At 44.2% G+C, this 26,880-nt stretch overlaps 1 protein-coding gene across 1 annotated transcript in view; it reads left to right on the forward strand.

Moving 5' to 3' along the window:
* Positions 1–1,196: 1,196 nt before the first annotated feature.
* Positions 1,197–26,880, forward strand: part of coch (coagulation factor C homolog, cochlin (Limulus polyphemus)) — a 123,834-nt gene continuing 98,150 nt past the window's right edge. Inside the window, exons 1-3 of the mRNA XM_078233175.1 lie at positions 1,197–1,257; positions 1,728–1,772; positions 2,113–2,269. Of these exons, the coding sequence (XP_078089301.1) occupies positions 1,224–1,257; positions 1,728–1,772; positions 2,113–2,269 (236 nt within the window). The 5' untranslated portion in view covers positions 1,197–1,223. The remainder of the gene's footprint in view (positions 1,258–1,727; positions 1,773–2,112; positions 2,270–26,880) is intronic.

Raw genomic sequence — 26,880 nt, forward strand, 5'->3', positions numbered from 1 at the left:
GTGTTTTTAGTTCGACTATTTTTTCAGTTTGGGTATTTAGAGTTTGACTGTTTTTCAGTTTTGGTGTTTATTGTTTGATTGTTTTTCAGTTCGGGTGTTTATAGTTCGACTGTGTTTCGGTTTGGGTGTTTATAGTTTAGCTGTTTTTCAGTTTGTGTGTTTATAATTTGACTGTTTTTCAATTCGGGTGTTTATTGTTTGGCTGCTATTCAGTTTGGGTGTTTATAGTTTGACTGTTTTTCAGTTTGGGTGTTTATAGTTGGACTGTTTTTCTTTGCGGGTGATTTTCATTTCCAGTGTTTTTTGAGGGTTTAAACTGGATTATCACCAAACACCTGGTATTATTTTCGGGGCAGATATTGTTTTATAGTCACACTGATTCACAAAGTCGGTTTTCAATCGTTCATGGATTTGTAAACTCCAGTTACCGCCAGAGTGCCAAATATTATATAAAAAAAATCAGTCATTGGCAAAAGTGGAGCGCCTCGACGTGACGCAACTTTGCGTATTTAGGTGGATTTGAGAAGTTTGGGTTGAGCTTAATTTTTCAGATTTGTGCTGATTCCGGGAGCGGCTGAAGTAGATCAGTTCCTAATCACGGCGGAGAGTGTAAGTGCCTTGTATGAATAGGAACTTGCCGCACACAGGTATTTGCTGAAAACTAGTGGGAAAGCCTAGTTCTAATTTACTGTTAACGAAAGCCCTGTTTCTGCACAATGCATTTGGATCCTGTTTATTAATAAGTAGATTGTAAATATATGCAAGGTATGGTACAACCATAACCAAGGTAGAATTGCTGATACAGGTCCAATACCAATTGAAAGAGATATGAAGTTTCCTATGAATTATTGACAAATGGATCAGGAGAATAAGCTTGATGAAAACCCTTGTTGGGCATTTCCTTACTGCTTTTATTTGCTATAGTTGCTAATATGTATAGAACGGTATCTGAGGCTTTATTTTGTTCCCCGACGGCAATGGATAAATCGAGTAAAATAAAGCGTAATGTACCATTCTGGATCTGTTGCATGGGACTGTTAGAAGGGATCTTCCAGTTGGGACGATCCTGTTTGATCTGGTAAACTTTCTTGTTTTCGGTATTTTTGGTTCAGACATTATCCTGTAGCTTTGACTGTCGAGCATTTCGCTGTTTAACCTTGCTGTGGGTGATTTGTGATTTCTGTGAGCAGCTCTGGAACTGGGAGACTTTGGATGCTGTTGCAATGTCTGGTCTGGGCTTGGCGATCTTTTCTCTCGGTAAGTGCCTCAAACAATAATTCAGCAAACAGTCAAGGAACTGGCGCGCTTCAGACGATTGAGAGAAGTCCCGGGTCCCCACTTTGCAGGAGGGGGAGAACAGCTCTGTCCCGTGTATAGCGGGTAGATATGAAAGCGGCAGATGAAGTCATCCTGTCGAGAGGTGGGCATCACGGAGCAAGTTGCTCCAAAGTGCTGGTTCCTGAATTTACAGAGATTTTCACAAAATGCGTGATATTTTGTAAATTCCTTTACATTCAAAGTCGCTTAGTTCACTTAATCGTTGTTAGCACAACATTTCCAATTTGCATCTTTATTTATGTTGCCTCGTTCACATTTTTAATGAGAAATGAATTTGAATTACTGGAAATTATTTCATGCCGTGTTTTGCACTGCTGTGACTGATTCTTGCACTTATCGTTGAAAGTCATGCTCTGGAATTAAGATATTATTCACTTTGATGTGTGCAGGAGTCTTAACATTCACTTCGCCAGCAAAGGGAGACCAAGGAGCAGGTAGGTTTTGTAAAAAGCAATGATCCTGTGCATGTTTGCTTTGTTTCACTGGACATATTCCATTTAAAAGATTTTTAAAGTACTGTACAAGCAATCTCTATATTTATTGGGACACAATAATATGCTTATTTCAAGACCTCATGCATCAGATGCTCCATAAATTCACACTACGTAAATGTCATTTCTTCATGCATTGACTATTCAATGTGAAAGGAACAATTTTTGCCAAATTGCAAGGCGCTTACCATTTTGCGTTAATATGCTGAAGGATACCTTTGACGGTTCTGTTTCTTTGATGTTTATTGCGAGTTATGTTACAAAGTATGTTTTATTCTTCAAGTGCCAATTTCAATTGACTGTACCACCAGAGGTGCTCACTACAAGGAGGATCTGGTGGATGTACTGTGCCCACCGCGTTGTGATCACTCCCAGCTATCAGTCTGGGGATCTGGAGTGTATGCCTCAGTCTCCAGTATTTGCTCAGCTGCAGTTCACAGGTGAGACCTTCAAATGAAACTTGCTCTTAAAGAAACATAGAAGTAATCCTGAAGCTAATGCTAATGAGTGAGATTTAAATGAGAAATGAATATTCACAAGCAATATGTCAGTAAGACCATCCAAAATTCTTGATGACTTATACACATGAAATCTCAAGGAGACACTTGATTGGACAGGAAATAACGAACTTGACTGTATTTTCCTTTACAATCATATTATCTTTTGTTTGTCTGTAGAAACACATTTTTTAAATCAATGTATTTGAACAGATATGTTTCCAAAGAACCATTTGCAGGTGATGGAGGAGAAATTAAACTCATGGCTGTCTATTTTGCACTTGTAAATCTGGCAGCAAAGAGTTGAAAATTGGGAGGCAGTGCATTTCAGCCACCCAGTTAATGCCTAAGACATGCCGGATCTCATTTTCAGGCAAGCCAGCATGTGGGTGAATGGTCCACTCACCTGAAACAGGTATAAGGCTGCTTAACTATCCAACTCAGGATTCTCGATTTTAGATACACTGCGTAAATGTCATTTCTTCATGCATTGACTATTCAATGTGAAAGGAACAATTTTTGCCAAATTGCAAGGCGCTTACCATTTTGCATTAGAATATGTTGAAGGATATCTTTCATGGTTCTGCTTCTTTGATGTTTTTGCGAGTTATGTTACAAAGTATGTTTTATTCTTCAAGTGCCAATTTCAATTGACACTACCACCAGAGGTGTTCACTACAAGAGGATCTGGTGGATGTACTAATCTTTCACAGATCTTTCACAGCCAATCTATCAGTGATCTATCAGCCCTAAAAGGGACTTCTGTCTGTTGCCCAAAAGACAGTCACCTTTCCAAATTTTCTTTTTGAGCCAGAGGTGCAAAAATGATCATCCTGACACCACAAAAATACAGCCTAGTCTGGCACAATACCTCAGCATAAGAATAGAGGTGAAGGAAATATCAGAATCTTAGTAGTTTGAACATGCTCAACCAATGCAAAGCAAGGGAAATGTTCAACTGCATAGCCAAAACAGTAGAGGAAGAATTGTGATCAACCTGTACAGCACTCAATACACAGAGTGTTACATCCACCGTCACCAAGAAACAAAGCAACCAAGTGTAGAAAAGAGCCAGAAGTTTTATTCCTGGTGTTATGGTTCTGCGATATGAAAAAAGACTTGAGAGGTTTGGGCTTTTCAGCCAGCAAGGGAGAAATCTAGGAGGTAGATTGTGGATGGCATGGTGGCACAGAGGTTAGCACTGCTGCCTCAAAGCACCAGGGGCCTGGATTCAATTCCCGGCTTGGGTCACTGTCTGTGTGGAGTTTACACATTCTCCCCGGGTCTCCCCAATTAACAATTAGGGGATGGACTTGAAGGCAGAGTGGCAGAAATGGAAACATCAAAATCATTTAAGAAACAAACTGATGTAGTATAGAGGGACTGGAGAGTTGTTCTGGATGGATGAATATAATGGGTTGAATGGTTAATTATCTTTGATTATGCTCATTAATTTGTAATTTTCCCCCATTTTAGACACCTTGATGCCACACAGCAAACTCAAACTGTGCAAGTGTCACAGTATTTTTTTTAGTTTGTCATGGGATGTGTCACTGGCTAAACCAAAATTTGTTGCCCATCCCTGAATTGCCCTCGACAATATGAAGGTGAGGTGCCTTCTTGAACAGCTCAATCCAGTGTGGTACACCCACTGCGCTGTTAGAAAGAGAATACCAGGCTTTTGGCCTGGCAACACTGAAGGGGCGGTGATATAGTTCCAAGTTAGGTTGGTGTGTGGCATTTACTGTCCTTGTGAGGGATGTATGGACTACTGCATGACCACTGTCAAAATAATGTTCCAAAAGCTATGATTCAGGAAGAGAAAACTTAGATAATGTAATTTTTCCCACTCCCTGTAACACCAAAGATAAAACAGCTTATTGCTTTGCTTTCCAGTTCCCATGCACCCACTTCGCTGACATACTTATTTCCCACAATGCCCAGAAAACCTCTGAATATCTGGACAAGAGTATTTAAAAGTAGGCTGTGTAACTACATCTAAATAATTAGCTTTGTTTATGCTGTGCCTTGCTGGATAGGATTAGGTGCCAGCTGATTTGGGGCTGCTCACCTTTCTCATTCACACTCCCTTTGGCAGTCAAAAAATAAATAAATTAGTCAAGGGATACCTGCATTTATTTCAGGGTGGCGATACATGAGCTGTAAATAAAATTACCAATCTAACCTTCATTTTGTAACAAATTTAATTTAAGTTCCTATAACTTGTATTTTTATTTTCATCTGCTTTTTGCATCCTTCCATTTGGGAATTAGCAATTGCCCATGTGTTTCAGACAGTGATTTACCATTGACTCCAGACTGTTTCTTAGGCTAATCAGGATATTGCACACCGTAATGCAACCTAATTGCTTTGTTGGAGCTACCAATTGGAATGATTACACTAAAACCAGCCAACATTCAGAAGCTTGGGCTAAATGAGTCCATATTCCCTGCAGGACAACTATCAATGTTGCAGCCACTTGATTACACCAGAAAGACTGGTGCTCCAGGAGGTAGAGATGAATGATGAGTGATAACAAGGAGAGGATCTTCTTATTTATTCATTTCAGGTGTAATGATGGCTAGGTCATCATTGTCCATCCATACCTGCCCTTCAGAAGGTGATGGTGAGCTGCTTCTTGAACCACTGCAGTCCATGTGGTGTAGGTACACCCACAGTGCTGTTAGGGAGGGAGTTCCAGGATTTTGACTCAGCCACGGTGAAGGAACGGCGATATATTTCCAAGTCAGGATGGTGAGATGCTTGGAGGGGAACCTCCCAGTGGTGAGGTTCCCCGGTAACTGCTGCTCTTGTCCTTCTAGATGTTAGTGGTCGTGGGTTTGGAAGGTGCTGCCTAAGGAACCTCGGTGAGTCTCTGCAATGCATCTTGCAGATGTTACATATGGCTGCTCCTGTTCGTCAGTGGTGGAGTGATTGAATGTTTCTCAAAGGGGTAGCAAACAATTGGGTGCTTTGTCCTGGATGATGTTGAACTTCTTGAGTGTTGTTGGAACTGCACTCATTCAGGAAAGTGGAAACCTGACTTGTGCCTTGTACATAGTAGACAGGCTTTGGGGAGTCAAGATGTGAGTTACTCATTGCAGGATTCCTAGTCTTTGACCTGCTCTGAGGGCCATAGTATATGGCTAGTCCAGTTCAGTTCAGTTTCTGGTCAGTGTATTTGATCTTGAAAGGGGGTGATTTTAGATTCTCTCTTGTTAGAGATGGTCGTTTCCTGACACTTGTATGGTATGAATGTTACTTGCCACTTGTCAGCCCAGGCCTGGATATTGTCAGGTCTTGCTATATTTGGACATGGACTGCTTCAGTAAATGAGGAATCACGAATGGTGCTGAACATTGTGCAATCATCAGCGAACATCCCCACTTCTGATCTTATGATGGAAGGAAGGTCATTGATTGCGGTTGGCATTGGTTAGCACTGCTGCTTCACAGTGCCAGGGATCCAGGTTCAATTCCAGCCTTGATGACTGTGTGGAGTTTCCACGTTCTCCCCGTGTCTGCGTGGATTTCCTCTGGATGCTCCGGTTTCCTCTCTCAGTCCAAAGATGTGCAGGTTAGGTGGATTGACCATGCTAAATTGCCCCTTAATGTCCAAAGATGTGTAGATTAGATGGATTAGCCATGGTGAGTGTGTAGGGTTATGGGGTTAGGGCAGGGGAGAGGGCCTGGGTAAGATATTCTGTCAGAGAATCAACGCAGACTTGATGGGCCGAGTGGCCTCCTTCAGCACTCGAGGGATTCTATGAATAACATGGACCCTCAGTTTGGACTCTGCCAGGGTCACTCGTTGCTTGACCTCATTACAGCCTTGGTTCAAATATGGACAAAGAGCTGAACTCCAAAGCAGACGCTATCTCCCTGGCCCTATGCTCAACCATGGAACACCTAGATAACAAATACACCTATGTCAGACTCCTATTTATTGACTACAGCTCAGCCTTCAACACCATTATTCCCACAAAGCTCATCTTCAACCTCCGTGTCCTGGGCCTCGGCTCCTCTCTCTGCGACTGGATCCTGAACTTCCTAACTCACAGACCACAATCAGTAAGGATAGGCAACAACTCCTCCTCCACGATCATCCTCAACACCAGTGTCCCACAAGGCTGTGTTCTCAGCCCCCTACTATACTCCTTATACACCCATGATTGTGTGGTCAAATTCCCCTCCAATTCGATTTTCAGTTTGCTGATGACATCACCGTAGTGGGACAGATCTCAAACAATAACGAGACAGAGTACAGGAATGAGATAAAGAATCTGGTGAACTGGTGCGGCAACGATAATCTCTCCCTCAATGTCAACAAATCGAAGGAGAATTGTCATCGACTTCAGGAAGCGTATGGGAGATCATGCCCCTGTCTGCAGCAACGGAGACAAAGTAGAAAGGGTCAAGGACTTCAAATTTTTAGGTGTCCAGATCACCAACAACCTGTCCTGGTCCCCCCATGCCGACCCTATAGTTAAGAAAGCGCGCCAATGCCTCTACTTTCTCAGAAGACTAAGGAAATTTGACATGTCAGCTACGACTTTCACCAACTTTTACAGATGCACCATAGAAAGCATTCTTTTGGTTGTATCACAGCTTGGTATGGCTCCTGCTCTGCCCAAGACTGCAAGAAACTACAAAAGGTCGTGAATGTAGCCTAATCCATCACGCAAACCAGCCTCCCATCCATTGACTCTGCCTACACTTCCCACTGCCTTGGCAAAGCAGCCAGCATAATTAAGGACCCCACGCACCCTGGACATTCTCTCTTCCACTGTCTTCCATCAGGAAACAGATACAAAAGTCTGAGGTCACGTACCAACTGACTCAAGAACAGCTTCTTCCCAGCTGCCGTCAGATTTTTGAATGGACCCACCTTGCATTAAGTTGATCTTTCTCTACACCCTGGCTATGACTGTAACACTACATTCTGCACTGTTTCATTTCCTTCTCTATGAATGGTATGCTTTGTCTGTATAGCTCGCAAGAAACCATACTTTTCCCTGTATGTGACATGTGACAATAATAAATCAAATCAAGTCAAAAAGGTGAGGTGAGAGTGATTGCCTTTGACATCAAGGTAGCATTTGACTGAGTACAGTATCAAGGAGCTGTAACAAAACTGGAGTCAATAGGAATCATGGGGAAAAGTCTCCACTGGTTAAAGTCATACCTGGCACACCTGGGGCAACCTAGTTGAGGAGTATAAGATTATGAGGCACATGGACAGAGTAGATAGGGAAAGGCTATTTCCCTTACTTGAAGGGTCAGTCACAAGTTCAAGGTGAGGGGCAGGAGGTTTAGGGGATGTGAGGGTGGTGACAGTCTGAAATGCGCTGCCTGGGAAGGTGGTAGAGGCGAGTTGCCTCACATCCTCTAAAAAGTTTCTGGATGAACACTTGGCACATCATAACATTCAGGGCTATGGGCCAAGTGCTAGTAGGTGGGATTAGGCAGGAGTTCAGGTGTTTCTCACGTGTCGGTGCAGACTTGATGGGCCGAAGGGCCTCTTCTGTACTGTATGATTCTATGATTCTAAATGAAGATTGTTGTGTTAGTTGGAGGTCAATCATCTCAGCTCCAAGACATCACTGCATGAGTTCCTCAGGGCAGTGATTGAGGACCAACCATCTTTAGCTGCTTCAACATAGAATCAAATCAACCATAGAGAGGAGAATCCACCCAGGGGACGTTGTGAGTCATAAAATTCTAGAATCTCTATATTGCGGAAGGAGGCTACTCAGTCCATCAAGTCTGCACCGACTCTGTGACAAAGCATCTTATCCAGGCCTTTCCCCTGTCCTATCCCTGTAACCCCACACATTTACCATGGTTAACCCATTTAACCGACACATCGTTGGACACAAAGGGACAAGTTACCATGGCCTAACCTTCATATTTTGGACTGTGGAAGGAAACCAGAGCATCCTGAAGAATCCCACGCAGACATGGGGAGAACATGCAAACCCACACTGACAGTGACCCAAGGCCAGAAGTGAACCAGGGTAAGTGGCTGGGTAAGTGCTACCTGATAGCACTGTTGAATGACCCCTTCCATCACTTTACTGATGAACAAGAGTAAATGGGCGGCACGGTAGCACAGTGGTTAGCACTGCTGCTTCACAGCTCCAGGGACCTGGGTTCGATTCCCGGCTTGGGTCACTGTCTGTGTGGAGTTTGCACATTCTCCTCGTGTCTGCGTGGGTTTCCTCCGGGTGCTCTGGTTTCCTCCCACAGTCCAAAGATGTGCGGGTTAGGTTGATTGGCATTCTAAAATTGCCCCTTGGTGTCCTGAGATGTGTAGGTTAGAGGGATTAGCGGGTAAAATGTGTAGGGATATGGGGGTAAGGCCTGGGTGGGACTGTGGTTGGTGCAGACTCAAAGAACAAAGAACAATACAGCACAGGAACAGGCCCTTCGGCCCTCCAAGCCCGCGCCGCTCCCTGGTCCAAACTAGACCATTCTTTTGTATCCCTCCATTCCCATTCCATTCATGTGGCTATCTAGATAAGTCTTAAACATTCCCAGTGTGCCCGCCTCCACCACCTTGCCTGGCAGCGCATTCCAGGCCCCCACCACCCTCTGTGTAAAATATGTCCTTCTGATATCCGTGTTAAACCTCCCCCCCTCACCTTGAAACTGTCCACATGCTGTGTCAGAAAACCCTCCTGAACACACCTAACGAACTCCTCCCCATCCAATCCCCTTACCCTAGGGATATTCCAATCTATGTTTGGGAAATTAAAGTCTCCCATCACAACAACTCTGCTATTACTGCATCTCTCCAGGATCTGTTTCCCTATCCGCTCCTCCACCTCCCTGTTACTATTGGGCGGCCTATAGAAAACTCCCAGCAAAGTGATCGACCCCTTCCCACTCCGAACTTCCACCCACAGAGACTCTGTAGACAATCCCTCCACAGCATACACCTTCTCTACAACTGTGACACTATTCCTGATCAGCAGTGCCACTCCACCCCCTCTCTTGCCTCCCTCCCTGTCCTTCCTGAAACATCTGAATCCCGACACCTGGAGTATCCAGTCCTGTCCCTGAGACATCCAAGTCTCCGTAATGGCCACCACATCACACTTCCAGGCATCGATCCAAGCTCTGAGCTCATCCCCTTTATTCACTATACTCCTGGCATTAAAGTAAACACATCTCAATCCTTTGGTCTGAGCTCTCCCCTTCTCTATCCCCCGTCCATCCTCCCTCTTGCACTGTCTATAACCCTTCTCTGTTTGCGAGCTAACTTCCTCGCTCCCAGTCACCTCGTCTCGATCCCCTCCCCCCAACCTATCTAGTTTAAACTCTCCCCAGTAGCCTTAGCCAACCTTCCCGCCAGGATATTGGTCCCCCTGGGATTCAAGTGCCACCCGTTTTGTGTGTACAGGTCACACCTGCCCCTAAAGAGGTCCCAATGGTCCAGGAACCTGAATCTCCACCCCCTGCACCAGTCCCTCAGCCACACATTCATCCTCCACCTCACTCCATTCCTGCCCTCACCCTCCCGTGGCACCGGCAGCAATCCTGAGATTACTACCTTTGCTTTCCTCCTCAGCTGTCTCCCTAATTCCCTATACTCTCTTTTCATGACCCCTTCCCCCTTCCTTCCCACATCAGCGGTACTAATATGTACCGCTACCTCTGGCTCCTCTCCTTCCCCCCTCAGGATTTCTGGGAGTCGACCAGCGACATCCTGGATCCCGGCCCCAGGGAGGCAGACCACCATCCGAGACTCCCGTCTGCCTCCGCAAAAACGCCTGTCCGACCCCCTTACTGTCGAGTCCCCGATTAACACCGCCTTCCTCCTCTTTTCTCGATGGGCCAGATGGCCTCTTTCTGCACTGCAGGGTTTCTATTATGATTCTATTATTATGGGGTGGTAATTGGCCGGGTTGCATTTGTCCTGTTTCTTCTATACAGGACATATCTTGGCAATTTTCCACATTGCCAGGTAGATGCCAATGTTGTAGCTGTACTGGAACAGCTTTGCTAGGGGCACGTTTTGGAGCACATGTCTTCAGTACTATTGCTCAAATATTGTTAGGGCCCGTAACCTTCAGTATCCAATGCATTAAGCCATTTCTTGATATTATGTGGAGTGAATCGAACATGCTGAAGACTGGCATTCGTGATGCTGGGGACCTCTGGAGGAGGCTGAGATGGATCATCTACTCTGCACTTCTAGCTGAAGATTGTTGCGAATGCTTCAGCCTTATTTTTTGCACAGATGTGCTGGGCTCCTCCATCACTGAGGATAGGGAAATGTGTGGAGCCTCTTCCTCCAGTGAGTTGTTTAATTGTCCACTATCATTCTTGGCTGGACATAGCAGGACTGCAGAGCTTGGATCTGATCCATTGGTTGTGGAATTGTTTAGCTCTGGCTGTTTAATCGGTTTGACACGCAAGTAGTCCTGTGTTTACCTTCAGCAGGCTGCCACCTCATTTTTAGTCTGCCAGGAGTTGCTCCTGGCATGCCGTCCTGTACTTTCTATTAACCAGGGTTGATCCCCCAGCTTGAGCTTGGTGATAATGGTAACTGGGAGATATTCCAGGCCATGAGGTTACAGATTGTGATCGAGTACAGTTCTGTTACTGCTGATGGCCCACAGTGCCTCATCAATGCCCTGTTTTGAGTTGCTAGATCTGTTTAAAATACATCCCATCCAGCTCAATTGAACAACACTAGCATCTACTCGTTCAGCTAATTTCCACAATTGCCCTTGTATCTACTGTCAAAAAAGATGAACAAATCCAACCCAGTCCCATCAATCTACAGGTGATCTACAGGTGATGGAGGATACCTCAATGTGAAGGCGGGACTCCACAAGGAGGTCACTCCTATTGATACTGCCATGGACAGATGCATTTGTGACAGGCATGTTAGAGAGGACAAAGGTTAAGTAGGGTTTTCCCCCTTGTTGGTTTTCTCACCATCTGCTGCAGTTCCAGTCTAACAGGTATGTCCTTTAGGACTAAGCAAGCTTGGTCAATCGTGGTGCCACCAAGCCACTCTGGTAATGGAAGTTGATGTTCCTTAGCCAGAACATTCTGTGCCTAGCCGCCCTCAGTGCTTTTTCCACTTGGTGTTCAACGTGGAGGAGCACTGGTTCATCAGTTGTTGGAATGGGGGTGGAGTGGATACAAACAAAGGGGTCAGGGGGAGGGCATGGTTGGCAGTAGATTGTAGTCAGAAGGAAGTTTCCTTGTCCATGGTCTTGAATCAGTATTGATGACTCCCAGGGTATTTACCCCCTGACTGTATACCACCTCTGGTGTTAGCATTTCTGGTGGGCCTGTCCTGTCAGTGGGATGGTGATAGTGATTGAATATGAGGTATGGTTTGGTGAATATGATTATCTCAGGTTGTTGCTTGACTGGCCTGTGTGACAGGTCTCCCAATTTTGGCACATGCCCCCAGAGGTTAATAGGATGGACTTTGCAGAGTCAACAGGGCGAGGTGAGCATTGTTGTTTGTGGTGCTTAGGTTGATCACAGAGTCAGGATTGTTACATCGTAGAAGGAGAGTATTTGGCCCATTGTGTCTGTACCGGTTCTCCAAATGAGTGTCATGACTTAATGCCATTCCCATGCCTTTCCCTCGTATACCTGCACAGTTTCTATTCAAATAATCATCTAATGCCTTCTTGAACACCTCAATTAAATCTGCTTCCAACACACATCCAGGCAGTGCATTCCAGACCCAAACCACTCGCTATGTGAAAAAGTTTTTCTCACATCACATTTGCTTCTTTTGCAAATCACTTTAACTCTGTGTCCTCCTGGTCTTGATCCTTTTACGAGCAGGATCAGATTCTCTTATCTACTCTGTCCAGCCCCCACACATTTTTGAACATGTCTCCAATCTCCTCTCAGCCTTCTTCTCTACAAGGAGAACAGTCTCAACCTCTCCAATCTATCATCATACCTGAATGTTCTCATCCCTGGAACCATTCTCGTAGACCTCTCCTGTACTCTCCCCAATGTGTTCACATCCTTCCTACAGTGTAGCGGCTGGAACTGTACACAATATTCTAGTTGAGGTCTAACTTGTGTCTTGTATAAGTTCAGCATAACCTCCTTGCTCTTGTACTCTATACCCTTATTAATAAAACCCAGAATGCTACATACTTTATTAACTGCTCTCCACCTATCTTGCCACCTTCAATGATTTATGGTTGGTGCAGACTCGATGGGCCGAATGGCCTCTGTCTGCACTGTGGGATTCTATATATACACTCAAGTCCCTTTGCTCCTGCACCTCTTTAAAATTTTACCCCTTATTTTGTATTGCCTCCAGGTCCTTCCTACTAAAATGCATCACCTCACACTTCTCCACATTGAAGGAGTAAGAAGGGCTAAAAGGGGTCACGAAAAAGCATTGGCCAGCAGGATCAGGGAAAATCCCGAGGCTTTTTATACATATATAAAGAACAAGAGGGTAGCCAGGGAGAGGGTTGGCCCACTCAAGGACAAGGGAGGGAATCTATGTGTGGAGCCAGAGGAAATGGGCGAGGTATTAAATGAGTACTTTGCGTCAGTATTCACCAAAGAGAAGGACCTGGTGGATGATGAGTCGGGGAAAGGGTGTGTAGATAGTTTGAGTCATGTCGAGATCAAAAAGGAGGTGGTATTGGGGTTCTTGAGAAACATTAAGATAGATAAGCCCCCCGGGCCTGATTGGATATACCCCGGAATACTGAGAGAGGCAAAGGAGGAAATCTCTGGGGCCTCGAGAGAAATCTTTGTAACCTCACTGGCGACAGGGGAGGTCCCACAGGATTGGAGAATAGCCGATATTGTTCCTTTGTTTAAGAAGGGTAGCAAGAATAATCCAGGTAATTACAGGCCGGTGAGCCTTACATCAGTGGTAGGGAAATTATTGGAGCAAATTCTTCAAGACAGGATTTATTCCCACTTGGAAATAAGTGGACATATTAGTGAGAGGCAACATGGTGAAGGGGAGGTCGTATGACACCCATGCCCCTCATAATCATTTGTGAAGGGGAGGTCGTGTCTCACTAACTTGATCGAGTTTTTCGAGGAAGTGACGAAGATGATTGATGAGGGTGGGGCAATGGATATTGTCTACATGGACTTCAGTAAGGCCTTTGACAAGGTCCCTCATGGCAGACTGGTACAGAAGGTGAAGTTGCATGGGATCAGAGGTGAGCTGGCAAGGTGGATACAAAACTGGCTCGGTCAAAGAAGACAGAGGGTAGCAGTGGAAGGGCGCGTTTTTTGGAAGAAATAATGTAGGGAGGAGTTATACAATAAATGGCAGAGTCATCAGGAGTATAGAAACACAGAGGGACCTAGGTGTGCAAGTCCACAAATCCTTGAAGGTGGCAACACAGGTGGAGAAGGTGGTGAAGAAGGCATATGGTATGCTTGCCTTTATAGGACGGGGTATAGAGTATAAAAGCTGGAGTCTGATGATGCAGCTGTATAGAACGCTGGTTAGGCCACATTTGGAGTACTGCGTCCAGTTCTGGTCACCGCACTACCAGAAGGACGTGGAGGCGTTAGAGAGAGTGCAGAGAAGGTTTACCAGGATGTTGCCTGGTATGGAGGGTCTTAGCTATGAGGAGAGATTGGGTAAACTGGGGTTGTTCTCCCTGGGAAGACGGAGAATGAGGGGAGATCTAATAGAGGTGTACAAGATTATGAAGGGGATAGATAGGGTGAACGGTGGGAAGCTTTTTCCCAGATCAGAAGTGACGTTCACGAGGGGTCACGGGCTCAAGGTGAGAGGGGCGAAGTATAACTCCGATATTAGAGGGATGTTTTTTACACAGAGGGTGGTGGGGGCCTGGAATGCGCTGCCAAGTAGGGTGGTGGAGGCAGGCACGCTGACATCGTTTAAGACTTACCTGGATAGTCACATGAGCAGCCTGGGAATGGAGGGATACAAACGATTGGTCTAGTTGGACCAAGGAGCGGCACAGGCTTGGAGGGCCGAAGGACCTGTTTCCTATGCTGTACTGTTCTTTGTTCTTTGTTCTTTGTTTCTGAATGGAGGGCTGTGACAAGTGGCGTTCCTCAGGGATCAGTGCTGGGATCTTTGCTGTTTGTAATATATGTATATAAATGATTTGGAGGAAAATGTAACTGGTTTGATTAGTAAGTTTGCAGACGACACAAAGGTTGGTGGATTTGCGGATAGCGATGAGGACTATCAGAGGATACAGCAGGATATAAATCAGTTGTAGACTTGGGAGGAGAGATGGCAGATGGAGTTTAATCCAGACAAATGTGAGGTAATGCATTTTGAAAGGTCTAATACAGGTAGGAAATATACAGTAAATGGCAGAACCCTTAAGAGTATTGATAGGCAAAGGGATCTGGGTGTACAGGTACATAGGTCACTGAAAATGGCAATGCAGGTGGAGAAGGTAGTCAAGAAGGCATATGGCATGCTTGCCTTCATCGGCCAGGGTATTGAGTTTAAAAATTGGCAAGTCATGTTGTAGCTTTATAGAACTTTAGTGAGGCTGCACTTGGAATATAGTGTTCAATTCTGGTCGCCATACTACCAGAAGGATGTGGAGGCTCTGGAGAGGGTACAGAAAAGATTTACCAGGATGTTGCCTAGTATGGAGGGCATTAGCTATGAGGAGAGGTTGGAGAAACTTGGTTTGTTCTCATTGGAGCGACGGAGGTTGAGGGGAGACCTGATAGAAGTCTACAAGATTATGAGAGGTTTGGACAGAGTGGATAGTCAGAAGCTTTTTCCCAGGGTGGAAGAGTCAATTACTTTTTCAACTCCCCTCTCAAACTTCTATATTCCTCTTGTTTCTCAACTATATTTTCTACCTGACACTTGTCATAAGCACACTTTTTCTTCCTTATCTTAGTTTTTATCTCCTTTTTCATTAAGGGAGCTCTGTTTGCCCTACCTTTCCCTTTTAAGGGAATATACCTTGAGTGCTGTGTTATCTGTCCTGTTTCATTCTTTTTTTACTTCATAGCAGTTTGATAAAAGTGAGTGACTTGCTAAGCAATTTCACAATCAACCACATTGATGTCAACATAGAGTCACCTGGAGGCAGACCAGCTAAGGAAAACAGATTTCCTTCCCTGTGCAGTGGTAACACCTACTGATGCTGTTATGGACAGATTCATCTGCAACAGGGAGATTAGTGGGGATGAGATGCCCACATCCTGTGAAATGAATAAGAGATCAGGTAGGTTTTTCCCTCTTGTTGGTTCCCTCACCACATGCTGTGACCCAGTCTAGCAGGTATGTCCTTTAGGACTCATGATGTGGAGATGCCGGTGTTGGACTGGGGTAAGCACAGTTGAGGCCGTCCTCACACATGAGGATGGCCTCAACCAGGATCTTGGGTTCATGTCACACTATCTGTAACCCCCACGACTTACCTGGGTTTGCAAAATCTCACTAGCTGTCCTGGCTGGAGACAATACACATCTCTTTAACCTGTGCTTAATCTTCTCTCCACTCACATTGTCTGTACCTTTAAGACTTGATTACCTGAAATACTCGCATTCCAACCATTAACTTGTAAATTGAGTTTGTGTCTATATATGTCCTGTTTGTGAACACAACTCCCACTCACCTGATACAGGGGCAGTGCTCCGAAAGCTCGTGCTACCAAATAAACCTGTTGGACTTTAACCTGGTGTTGTGAGAATTCTTACTGTGTTTAGGACTCAGCCAGCTCTTGGTGATGGACATTGAAGTCCTCCACCCAGAGTACATTCTGCGCCTTTGCCACTCTCAGTGCTTCCTCCAATTGGTGTTCAACATGAAGGAATACTGATCATCAGTTGGGGGGAATGGGTGATAATGCTGGTAGGTGGTAAGCAGCAGGTAGTGTGCTTGTGTATGTTTGACTTGATGCCATCAGGAGGGAGTTGTCCTGGGAGTCTTCAACGTTGATGCTGGACCCCATAAAGCTTCATTGCATCAAGTCAAACATGGGAAAGGGAACCAGGTGGGTTTTTACGATAATTGGCAGTGGTTTCATGGTCACACAACATGATTTTAACTCCTGTTCTATTGATTGAATTTAAATTCCACTAGCTGCAATGTGCCACCAGAGCATTAGCCTGGGCCTCTGAATTACCAGGTTCATTAACATACCACTCTGCCAGCACCACCCCCTTTTGTTTAAAATAGAAATTGTATTGAATCTTGAACATGTTTGTTGCCCAGGAATTGATTATTACAGTTATGTTTTGAAGATATAAACTCGTCCACAGTCAATCTGTAAACCATGCCTGCCACCTATTGGGATTGCAATCAGATTCCTTTATAATTTATCCTACTCTAGTAACTTCAGTTGCGATGTGCAAAAGAGCAAGGAAGTAAAAGAAAATGTAGAATTTACTCATATCTGTGTCTAGTCCGTAGCTGATTACTTTTTGCTGCTAACCACAGAAAACCATCGAACAGCTAAATTCACAAACAGAAATGTATTTTGGCATTGAGGCAGTTTTGTGCAAATAGGTTTATAGCTAATTCACTAAATTCAATGAAATTGAAATGTTTAGTTAAGTTGCAGCACAGAATATTTCCTGACATTAGTGACCCAGATTTGTTACTCTGAATCCAACATCCCAGATAACATCCTAATAATTCCAGTATTATTTTGAAAACAATAGAAACATGGGGTGAAAAAAATAGAAAAACAATATTTTCTGATTATTTCTGACCATGGCTGGGATTTTGTTTTTTGACGTGGGATTTTGACATGTTTTACGTCAGTGGGGAGCCGTGTCTTGACTGGGCATCCCGGTGGCACTGCTGCCTCACAGTGCCAGGAACCCGGGTGCAATTTTGGCCTTGGGTGATAGTCTGTGTGAAGTTTTCATGTTCTCCCCGTGTCTGCGTGAGTTTCCTCTGGGTGCACCAGTTTCCTCCCAAGGTCCAAAGATGTGTGCATTAAGTGGATTGGCCATGCAAAATGGCCCCTTAGTGTCAGGGATCCCCCTAGTAGGATAAATATGTGGGTGTAGGCCTGGGTGGGATTGTTGTTGGTGTAGGTTCGATGGCCGAATGGCCTCCTTCTGCACTATGATTCTGATTGTTCATGCCAGTGATACAATGGGGTCCTGTCAAATTATGCTGAGAACATGATTTTAATGCATTCAAATCTAATTATTGAGCCTCCCCACATCAATCATCTCCCCCCCGCCCCCACCCCCCCTGCCCCCGCCCCCACACTCAAACGTTGTGACACTGTGACAGTGTCATTTATGACAGCTTTTTAAAGACGGGAACATGGCAAGTTTGGAGGTGAGCACTTTTATATATATATATGAAAGGATTGCAGGGCTGCTTTAAAGCTGATCGTGTGAATTGATGGTGATGTCATTTGGGTGTATGATTAGGCTGTTGTTTTACTTTCGGTTTCCTGCAGTGCAAAGAGAGCAGCTCTTCAATAAAACCTGTTGTGTGTTAGTTTGAATCTGTCTGTGCAAATGACAGCTTTTCTTTCTGTGTAAAACCCACAACCCCTAATATAGTTGGGGCATTACAAAAAGAAAATTGGCAGCAAGTGGGATTTTGTTTCATCAAGAACATCAAGAAAAGATCCTCATAGACTGGGGAAAATCAACAACAGGATTAAAGATTAACTGCCAATGCAGGAAGATTCAAGTCAGGAAAAGGTCTAAAAGATGGTTTTTACCAGTCAGAGATATGGTCAGTAAATTAGAATCCATGGGCGCTTTCAATGAAGAAAATGAATCATGGAGTTTCGATGTAGAGCGTTTTCAGTATTTTGTACAAGCAAATAAAATTGCAAATGCAAACAGAAAATGCTGGAATATCTCAGCAGGTCTGACAGCATCTGTGGCGAGAAAATAGAGGCAACATTTCGAGTCTGGATGACCCTTCATCAGAGCTGACAATGCTGCCTTCATCGATGCTATCAGACCTGCTGAGATTTTCCAGCATTTTCTGTTTTTGTTTCAGATTCCAGCATCTGCATTATTTTGCCTTGATAAAATTGCAAACGAGTTACTCATACTAGTTTTTCTAAGTACAATAGGTTGTAAAATCTTTAATTTGCTCTGGAGCTTGATACATCCAGAAAAGCCAGGAACCAAAACTTACAATGACTTGACAAAGATCCTTGAAGAGCATTACTCTCCAAAGCCACTGATCATTGCGGAACATAGAATACAGAATCCCTACAGTGCAGAAGGAGGCCATTCGGCCCATCCGCAATCCCACCCAGGCCCTATTCCCGTAACCCCACATATTTACCCTGCTAATTTCTTTGACACTAGGGTTAATTTAACATGGCCAATCACCCAACCCGCACATTTTTGGAGTGTGGGAAGAAACCGGAGCATCCAGAGGAACCCACGCAGACACAGGGAGAATGTGCAAACTCCACACAGAGACAGTGACCCAAGCCAGGAATCGAACCCGGGTCCCTGCCGCTATAAGAACATAAGAACATAAAAACATAAGAACTAGGAGCAGGAGTAGGCCATCCGGCCCCTTGACCCTGCTCTGCCATTCAATAAGATCATGGCTGATCTTGTCATGGACTCAGCTCCACTTACCCGCCCACTCACCATAGCCCTTAATTCCTTTACTGCTCAAAAATTTATCTATCCTTGCCTTAAAAACATTAAATGAATGTTTCACTGGGCAGGGAATTCCACAGATTCATAACCCTTTGTGTGAAGAAGTTCCTCCTCAACTCAGTCCTAATTCAGCTCCCCCTTATTTTGAGGCCTTGCCCTCAGTCCTAGTTTCACCTGCCAGTGGAAACAACTTCCCTGCTTCTATCTTATCTATTCCCTTTATAATATATGTTTCTATAAGATTTCCCCTCATTCTTCTGAACTCCAATGAGTACAGCCCCGAGTCAGTGGGGCGGCACGGTAGCACAGTTGTTAGCACTGTGAAACACTATATTGTTAGCACTATAGAAACACAGAGGGACCTAGGTGTGCAAGTCCACAAATCCTTGAAGGTGGCAACACAGGTGGAGAAGGTGGTGAAGAAGGCATATGGTATGCTTGCCTTTATAGGACGGGGTATAGAGTATAAAAGCTGGAGTCTGATGATGCAGTTGTATAGAACGCTGGTTAGGCCACATTTGGAGTACTGCGTCCAGTTCTGGTCACCGCACTACCAGAAGGACGTGGAGGCGTTAGAGAGAGTGCAGAGAAGGTTTACCAGGATGTTGCCTGGTATGGAGGGTCTTAGCTATGAGGAGAGATTGGGTAAACTGGGGTTGTTCTCCCTGGAAAGACGAAGAATGAGGGGAGATCTAATAGAGGTGTACAAGATTATGAAGGGGATAGATAGGGTGAACAGTGGGAAGCTTTTTCCCAGGTCGGAGGTGACGATCACGAGGGGTCACGGGCTCAAGGTGAGAGGGGCGAAGTATAACTCAGATATCAGAGGGACGTTTTTTACACAGAGGGTGGTGGGGGCCTGGAATGCGCTGCCAAGTAGGGTGGTGGAGGCAGGCACGCTGACATCGTTTAAGACTTACCTGGATAGTCACATGAACAGGCTGGGAATGGAGGGATACAAACGATTGGTCTAGTTGGACCAAGGAGCGGCACAGGCTTGGAGGGCCGAAGGGCCTGTTTCCTGTGCTGTACTGTTCTTTGTTCTTTTTCTTTCTTAGTTCTTTTCTTTTCACTGCTGCTTCACAGCTCCAGGGACCTGGGTTCGATTCCCGGCTCGGGTCACTGTCTGTGTGGAGTTTGCACACTCTCCTCGTGTCTGCGTGGGTTTCCTCGGGGTGCTCCAGTTTCCTCCCACAGTCCAAAGATGTGCGGGTTAGGTTGATTGGCCATGATAAAATTGCCCCTTAGTTCCTGAGATGCGTAGGTTAGAGGGATTAGTGGATAAAATATGTAGGGATATGGGGGTAGGGCCTGGGTGGGATTGTGGTCGGTGCAGACTTGATGGGCCGAATGGCCTCTTTCTGCACTGTAGGGTTCAATGATTCTATGATTCTCTGATTCCACTTAATCTCTCCTCATAAGCCAACCCTCTCAACCCTGGAATCAACCTAGTGAATCTCCTCTGCACTCCCTCCAGTGCCAGTATATCCTTTCTCAAGTGAGGAGACCAAAACCATACACAGTACTCGAGGTGTGGCCTCATCAGCACCTTATACAGTTGCAACATAACCTCACTGTTTTTTAAACTCCATCCCTCTAGCAATGAAGGACAAAATTCCATTTGCCTTCTTAATTACCTGCTGCACCTGCAAACCAACTCCTTGTGATTCTTGCACAAGGGCACCCAGGTCCCTCTGCACAGCAGCATGCTGCAATTTTTTACCATTTAAATAATAGCCCATTTTGCTGTTATTTCTACCAAAATGGATGACCTCACATTTACCAACATTGTACTCCATCTGCCAAACCCTCGCCCATTCACTTAGACTATCTATATCCCTTTGCAGACTTTCAGTGTCCTCTGCACACTTTGCTCTGCCACTCATCTTAGTGTCATCTGCAAATTTTGACACACTACACTTGGTCCCCAACTCCAAATCATCTATATAAATCGTAAACAATTGCAGTCCCAACACTGATTCCTGAGGCACACCACTAGTCACTGATCGCCAACCAGAAAAACACCCATTTACCCCCACTCTTTGTTTTCTGTTAGTTAACCAATCCTCTATCCATGCTAATAAATTACCCATAACACCGTGCACCTTTATCTTATGCAGCAGTCTTTGGTGTGGCACCTTGTCAAATGCCTTCTGCAAATCCAGATATACCACATCCACAGGTTCCCCATTGTCCACATGTAATGTTCTCAAAGAATTCCACCAAAGTAGTCAAACATGACTTGCTCTTCATGAACCCATGCTGCGTCTTACCAATGGGACAATTTATATCCAGATGTCTCGCTATTTCTTCCTTGATGATAGATTCAAGCATTTTCCCTACTACAGAAGTTAAGCTAACCCGCCGATAGTTACCCACCTTCTTTTTTAAACAGTGGCGTCACATTTTCCAATCTGCTATGAAGCAGCAGTGCTAACCATTGTGCCACCATGCCGAACAGTTCAGGTTCCACCAAAAGAATCAAGTGGAAGGCAAAGGAATTGTTTAGTTTGTGGCAACCTTAAAAAAGCTGGCATAACATTGTGAGTTTGGTGAGTCATCAGAAGATTCTGTTCATGATCTTTTAGTTTGTGATTTCCAAAATGAGGCTATCCAAAGAAGATTGCTTCCTGAACATGCTTTGACTTTAAAGACAGCAGTAGCAATCAATGTCAATGGAACTGGCTGCTAAACAGGCTTCACAATTTGGTGCAGGAATGAAGATCCACAAGTTGGGAACTGCCCATAAAAAGTCAAAACAGCAACAGCCATGTCATAGATGCGCCAAAATAGGCCATTCAGCAAGTGAATGCTGGAGCTAGGATAGTCACTGCAAGAATTGTGGCAAAATGGGTCACATTATGATGCACCATCAATCGAGCAAAGACTAGTTTGTATGCAAGAACAAATAGGCTTTTATTAGCAAAAGACTTGGAGCACACCCATGCCGATGAACTGGTCCAGACTGAGGCAGGGGGGTGGGGAGCAGTCGCCTTTATACCTGGACCAGGGAGGGGAGGAGTCCCAGGCAGGGCCGGCAGGGACGTGTCCAGGCACGTCACACACACACAGGCAATAAGCTAATAGTGGTTTACCACACATTACAAAAGCTTGTTGAGCTAGACCAGCTTCCCCTGAGAAGAATATTCAGAAGAAGAATCTGGGTATCTTCAAGAAGAACAAGTTACAATCTAAAAAAATTGCAACTGTGAAGAAGAGAATGTCCAGAAATATGATGAAGAGCTCCAGCTGAAAATCTTGTCCATACAAGGTGGATCACCTAGATTCTGGGTGATTACAAAATAAAGTGCACAACATATTAGGATGGAGGTTGATACTGATGTTGCTGTACCTTTAACTCCTGAGACTACATTATATCAACAAAAGCTGAAGCATCTTCCTTTAAGAGCAGCTGATGGGATTTTAAGGACATATACGGAAGAGATTGTGCCATTTAAAGATTTCTTCATGGTCAACGTAGAGTTGAGTGGACAAACGGTGGAGTTGCCCCTCCATGTGGTCTGTGGAAATTTTCTAGCTCTATTTGGGAGAAGATCATGGTTGGAGAAGATAAAGCTTAACTGGAATGCTGTCAGCAGACTGGTCGATGCCAAAGCAGACCTACAGCACGTTCTGAATAAATACAAGAGTATATTCAAAGAGACACTCAGCTCAATGAAGGGAGTTCAAGTGAAACTCAAGATTAAGCCTAATTGTCAACCAAACAGTCTCAGAGCAAGAGAGGTGCCATATGCAATTCATCCCAAGGTTGAAGAAGAATTAGTATGACTTATTAAAGCTGGTGTGTTAGAGCTGGTTACAATGAGTACTACTCCATTGTGCCTGTGATGAAACCAAATGGTTTAGTTCGTATTCATGGTGATTTTAAAACAATCATAAATCCAGTGTGTGTGCTGATTAATATCTGCTTTAATTGTTGGCTGGGTTATCCGGTGGGCAAGAATTCAGCAACATTGATCCTTCACAAGCATATTTACAGATGAATGTAGCCACTGAATCATAACCATTGCTTACTATCATTACTCATAAAGGTCTTTTTTATTATAAACTGTAATGACTTAAGAAGCCTGATTTGAAAAGAACATAGTTTCTTACAGAACGCAACACTAGTCCCTGCCTGGGACTGCAGTTCAGCAGGTCCAGTCCTTGGCTTGCCTTAGAAAAGGTTCAGGCAATGTAATTCAGTTGGACGGGCCACTGGTTGTTACCAGAGAAACTCATACGCAATGAGCTGTTACCACGGAAACTCATACTCAACGAAGGGGAGATCGTGTCTCATGAACTTGATCGAGTTTTTCGAGGAAGTGACGAAGATGATTAATGAGGGTAGGGCAGTGGATGTTGTCTACATGGACTTCATTAAGGCCTTTGACAAGGTCCCTCATGGCAGACTGGTGCAGAAGGTGAAGTTGCGTGGGATCAGAGGTGAGCTGGCAAGATGGATACAAAACTGGCTCAGTCAAAGAAGACAGAGGGTAGCAGTGCAAGGGTGCGTTTCTGAATGGAGGGCTGTGACAAGTGGTGTTCCTCAGGGATCAGTGCTGGGACCTTTGCTGTTTGTAATATATATAAATGATTTGGTGGAAAAGGTAACTGGATTGATTAGTAAGCTTGCGGACGACACAAAGGTTGGTGGATTTGCAGATAGCGATGAGGACCATCAGAGGATACAGCAGGATATAGCGCCCGAATTGGGTGTCGGTAAAGCCGCGATCTGCTTGGATTCGGGTGCAGATTGCGTTAAAGGCCCAACGCCTGAATTTACCGCGATTTCGCGCCCGAAAACGAGTGTGAATCTTTGGTAAAATCGGGCCCATAGTGTTCAATTCTGGTCGCCACACTACCAGAAGGATGTGGAGGCTTTGGAGAGGGTACAGAAAAGATTTACCAGGATGTTGCCTGGTATGGAGGGCATTAGCTATGAGGAGAGGTTAGAGAAACTTGGTTTGTTCTCACGGGAGCGACGGAGGTTGAGGGGAGACCTGATAGAAGTCTACAAGATTATGAGGGGCATGGACAGAGTGGATAGTCAGATTACCAGGGTGGAAGAGTCAATTACTAGGGGGCATAGGTTTAAGGTGCGAGGGGCAAGTTTTAAAAGAGATGTATGAGGCAGATTTTTTACACAGAGAGTCGTGGGTGCCTGGAACTCGTTGCCGGGGGAGATAGTGGAAGCGGATACAGTAGTGACTTTTAAGGGGCGTCTTGACAAGTCCATGAATGAGATGGGAATAGAGGGATATGGTCCCCGGAAGCGTAGGGGGTTTTAGTTAAGTCAGGCAGCATGGTCGGTGCAGGCTTGGAGGGCCGAAGGGCCTGTTCCTGTGCTGTAATTTTCTTTATTCTTTGTTCTTTTGAGCCCCACAGAGAGATCAATCAGTGATTCTCCATGGACCTCATGGGGGTTATCACAAAACAATTACCTTTTGGAATAACATCCGCACCAACCCTATTCTCAAGATCAATGGATCAGATTTTAAGTAGTCTCTCTGGTGTACAATGCTACCTGAATGATATTCTAATTACAAGGTCCAGTGAACAAGAGCACTGAATAATTTAGAAGCAACATTGGAGCATCTTCAAGCATATGGTCTGTGTATCAAGAAAGAACAGTGTGACTTTCACCAGACATCAGTCCAGTATTTGGGTCACATTATTGATAGTAAAGGCCTACATAAAGCACCTAAAAAGATGGACTTACTTTAAAAGCTCCATGTCTGATGAATGTAATGCAATTGAGGTCCTTTTTAGGATTAGTAAATTATTCTGGCAAAATTTTTCTGAACTCAGCTACATTATCGAAGGCATTGCATAATTTACTATATGTGAAACAGTCATGGGACTGGCCAATCGCATGTGAAAAAGCATACAAGGATTTTAATCCGAGCTACCATTCCTGTTTGCTTGCAACACTTCACCTTATGGAGTGGGGCAGTTGTTTCATAAATGATGGCTTCAGGCGAAGAATGACCGATGGCTTTTGCTTCATGAACTCTGACTAGTGCCGAATCTAAATATATTCAGCTGGAAAAAGAAACATTGAGTATAATTATTGGCGTACAAATATTTCATCCTTATTTATATAGTCACCATTTTATATATTCGCTGATCATCAACGCTTAACTATGATTTTTGGGCTGTTTTAAAATTAAACCGTTGTTAGTTGGTTGATTGCAAAGATGATCACTAATCTTATCTGCACACTCTTACGATATGAAGTATCATCAATCAGAGTACCATGCTAATACTGATGGATAATAACGCTTACCTTTACCTATTGAGCAGATACCACCAACCAGTTTATATAACATTCCTTATTTTTTGCTAGCAGATCATTTCTTACCTTGGTAGGCACATGAATGGGTGGGGTATAGAGGGATACAGGCAGTTGGTCTAGGTAGGAAAATGTGATTGGAGCAAGCTTGGTAGGCCTGTTCATGTGCTGTACTGTACTCATAGAATCATAGAATCCCTACAGTACAGAAAGAGGCCAGTCAGCCCAACGAGTCTGCACTGACCGCAATCCCACCCAGGCCCTACCCCCATATCCCTACATATTTACCCACTAATCCCTCTAACCTACGCATCTCATGACACTAAGGGCAATTTTAGCATGGCCAATCAACCTAACACGCACATCTTTGGACTGTTCATTGTTCTTTGGTCTTTATTTGCCTGACAGCTTCTCAAGTTGAGAGACCTACCAGAAATGATCCTGTGATGGGGAATGTCAAGGGTATGGTATTGAAAGGAATGATAGCTGAAACCATCATCCACATCCTAATTTGAAACCATATATGTCGAGAAAGCTTGTGTTGACCTTCCAAGGTGGGTGCCTACTGTGAAGAATCTGAATGATCATCCCCCTAGTCTGTGTGGAAGAGTCCTTGAACAACTACATGAAGGTCATTCTGGTATAGTCCGGATAAATTAATTAGCATGTAGATTTTTGGGGGCTGGGTCTGGATGCTCAGATTGACGAAAAAGTGGGACAGTGTCAATCAGGTGCATGAGTAAGAAATACACCACCACTGTCTCCTTTACACCCGCGGTATTGACCTAAAATGCCATGAGAACGATTACATGTAGGTTTCACTGGTTTAGTTGAGGGTTACTTGTTCTTAGTCATAATTGATGCACACTCAAAGTGGCCAGAAGTTCTTTTCATGAGATCTACTAAATCTGAACAAAACCATTGAAAAATGACAAAATGTTTGCAAGATTTGGTAAACCAGAGCAGACTGTTAGCAATAATGGTTCACAATTTACTTCACAAGTATTTGTGGATTATCTCAAAATAAATAGTATTCAGCATATAAAATTTGCACCTCATCATCCATCAACCAGTGGATTAGCTGAAAGGTTCATACAATCTTTGAAACATTATTTAAAAGCTTCAAAAGAGCAAGGTTCGTTATCACGTCATGAAAATAGAAATACTACTCATGTGACGACCCGAAGTTCACCTGCATTATTACTACTTTTACATTATTACTAGAGAAAGTTGAGAACTACGTTTGATTTGTTATTACCTCCAGAAACTTCAGAGATAATTGAGCATCAACTGCAGTCTCAAGTTGCTAGATGAGAAGTGAATGCAAAACAACAAGTAGTAGCACCTAATTATGCCATGAGTGAGAAATGGGTACCGGCCCCAATTTTAGCAAAAACAGGTCCAATTTCTTACATGGTTCAAACTGAAGATGAATTAGTTTGGCAATGCCTTGCTAATCAATTATTATCATCGCAAAATAATTTCTCAGAATCAGCTCCAGAAGTACCAACTTCTTTAGTCTCTAATGTTGTCAATATTGCTGTGGAAGACTTAGTTGAATCTGAGTTGCCAGATGATTGTGTCTCTGCTGCTTTACTGAGTGAGAATGAAACTTAGTTTCAAGAGAAGAAGTGTCTACTGAAGTTCCAAATCATATTCCTAGAGTCAAAGACAGCCAA

This window comes from Mustelus asterias, chromosome 18 (assembly GCF_964213995.1).
Source record: "Mustelus asterias chromosome 18, sMusAst1.hap1.1, whole genome shotgun sequence".
NCBI classification, from domain to species: Eukaryota; Metazoa; Chordata; class Chondrichthyes; order Carcharhiniformes; family Triakidae; genus Mustelus; species Mustelus asterias.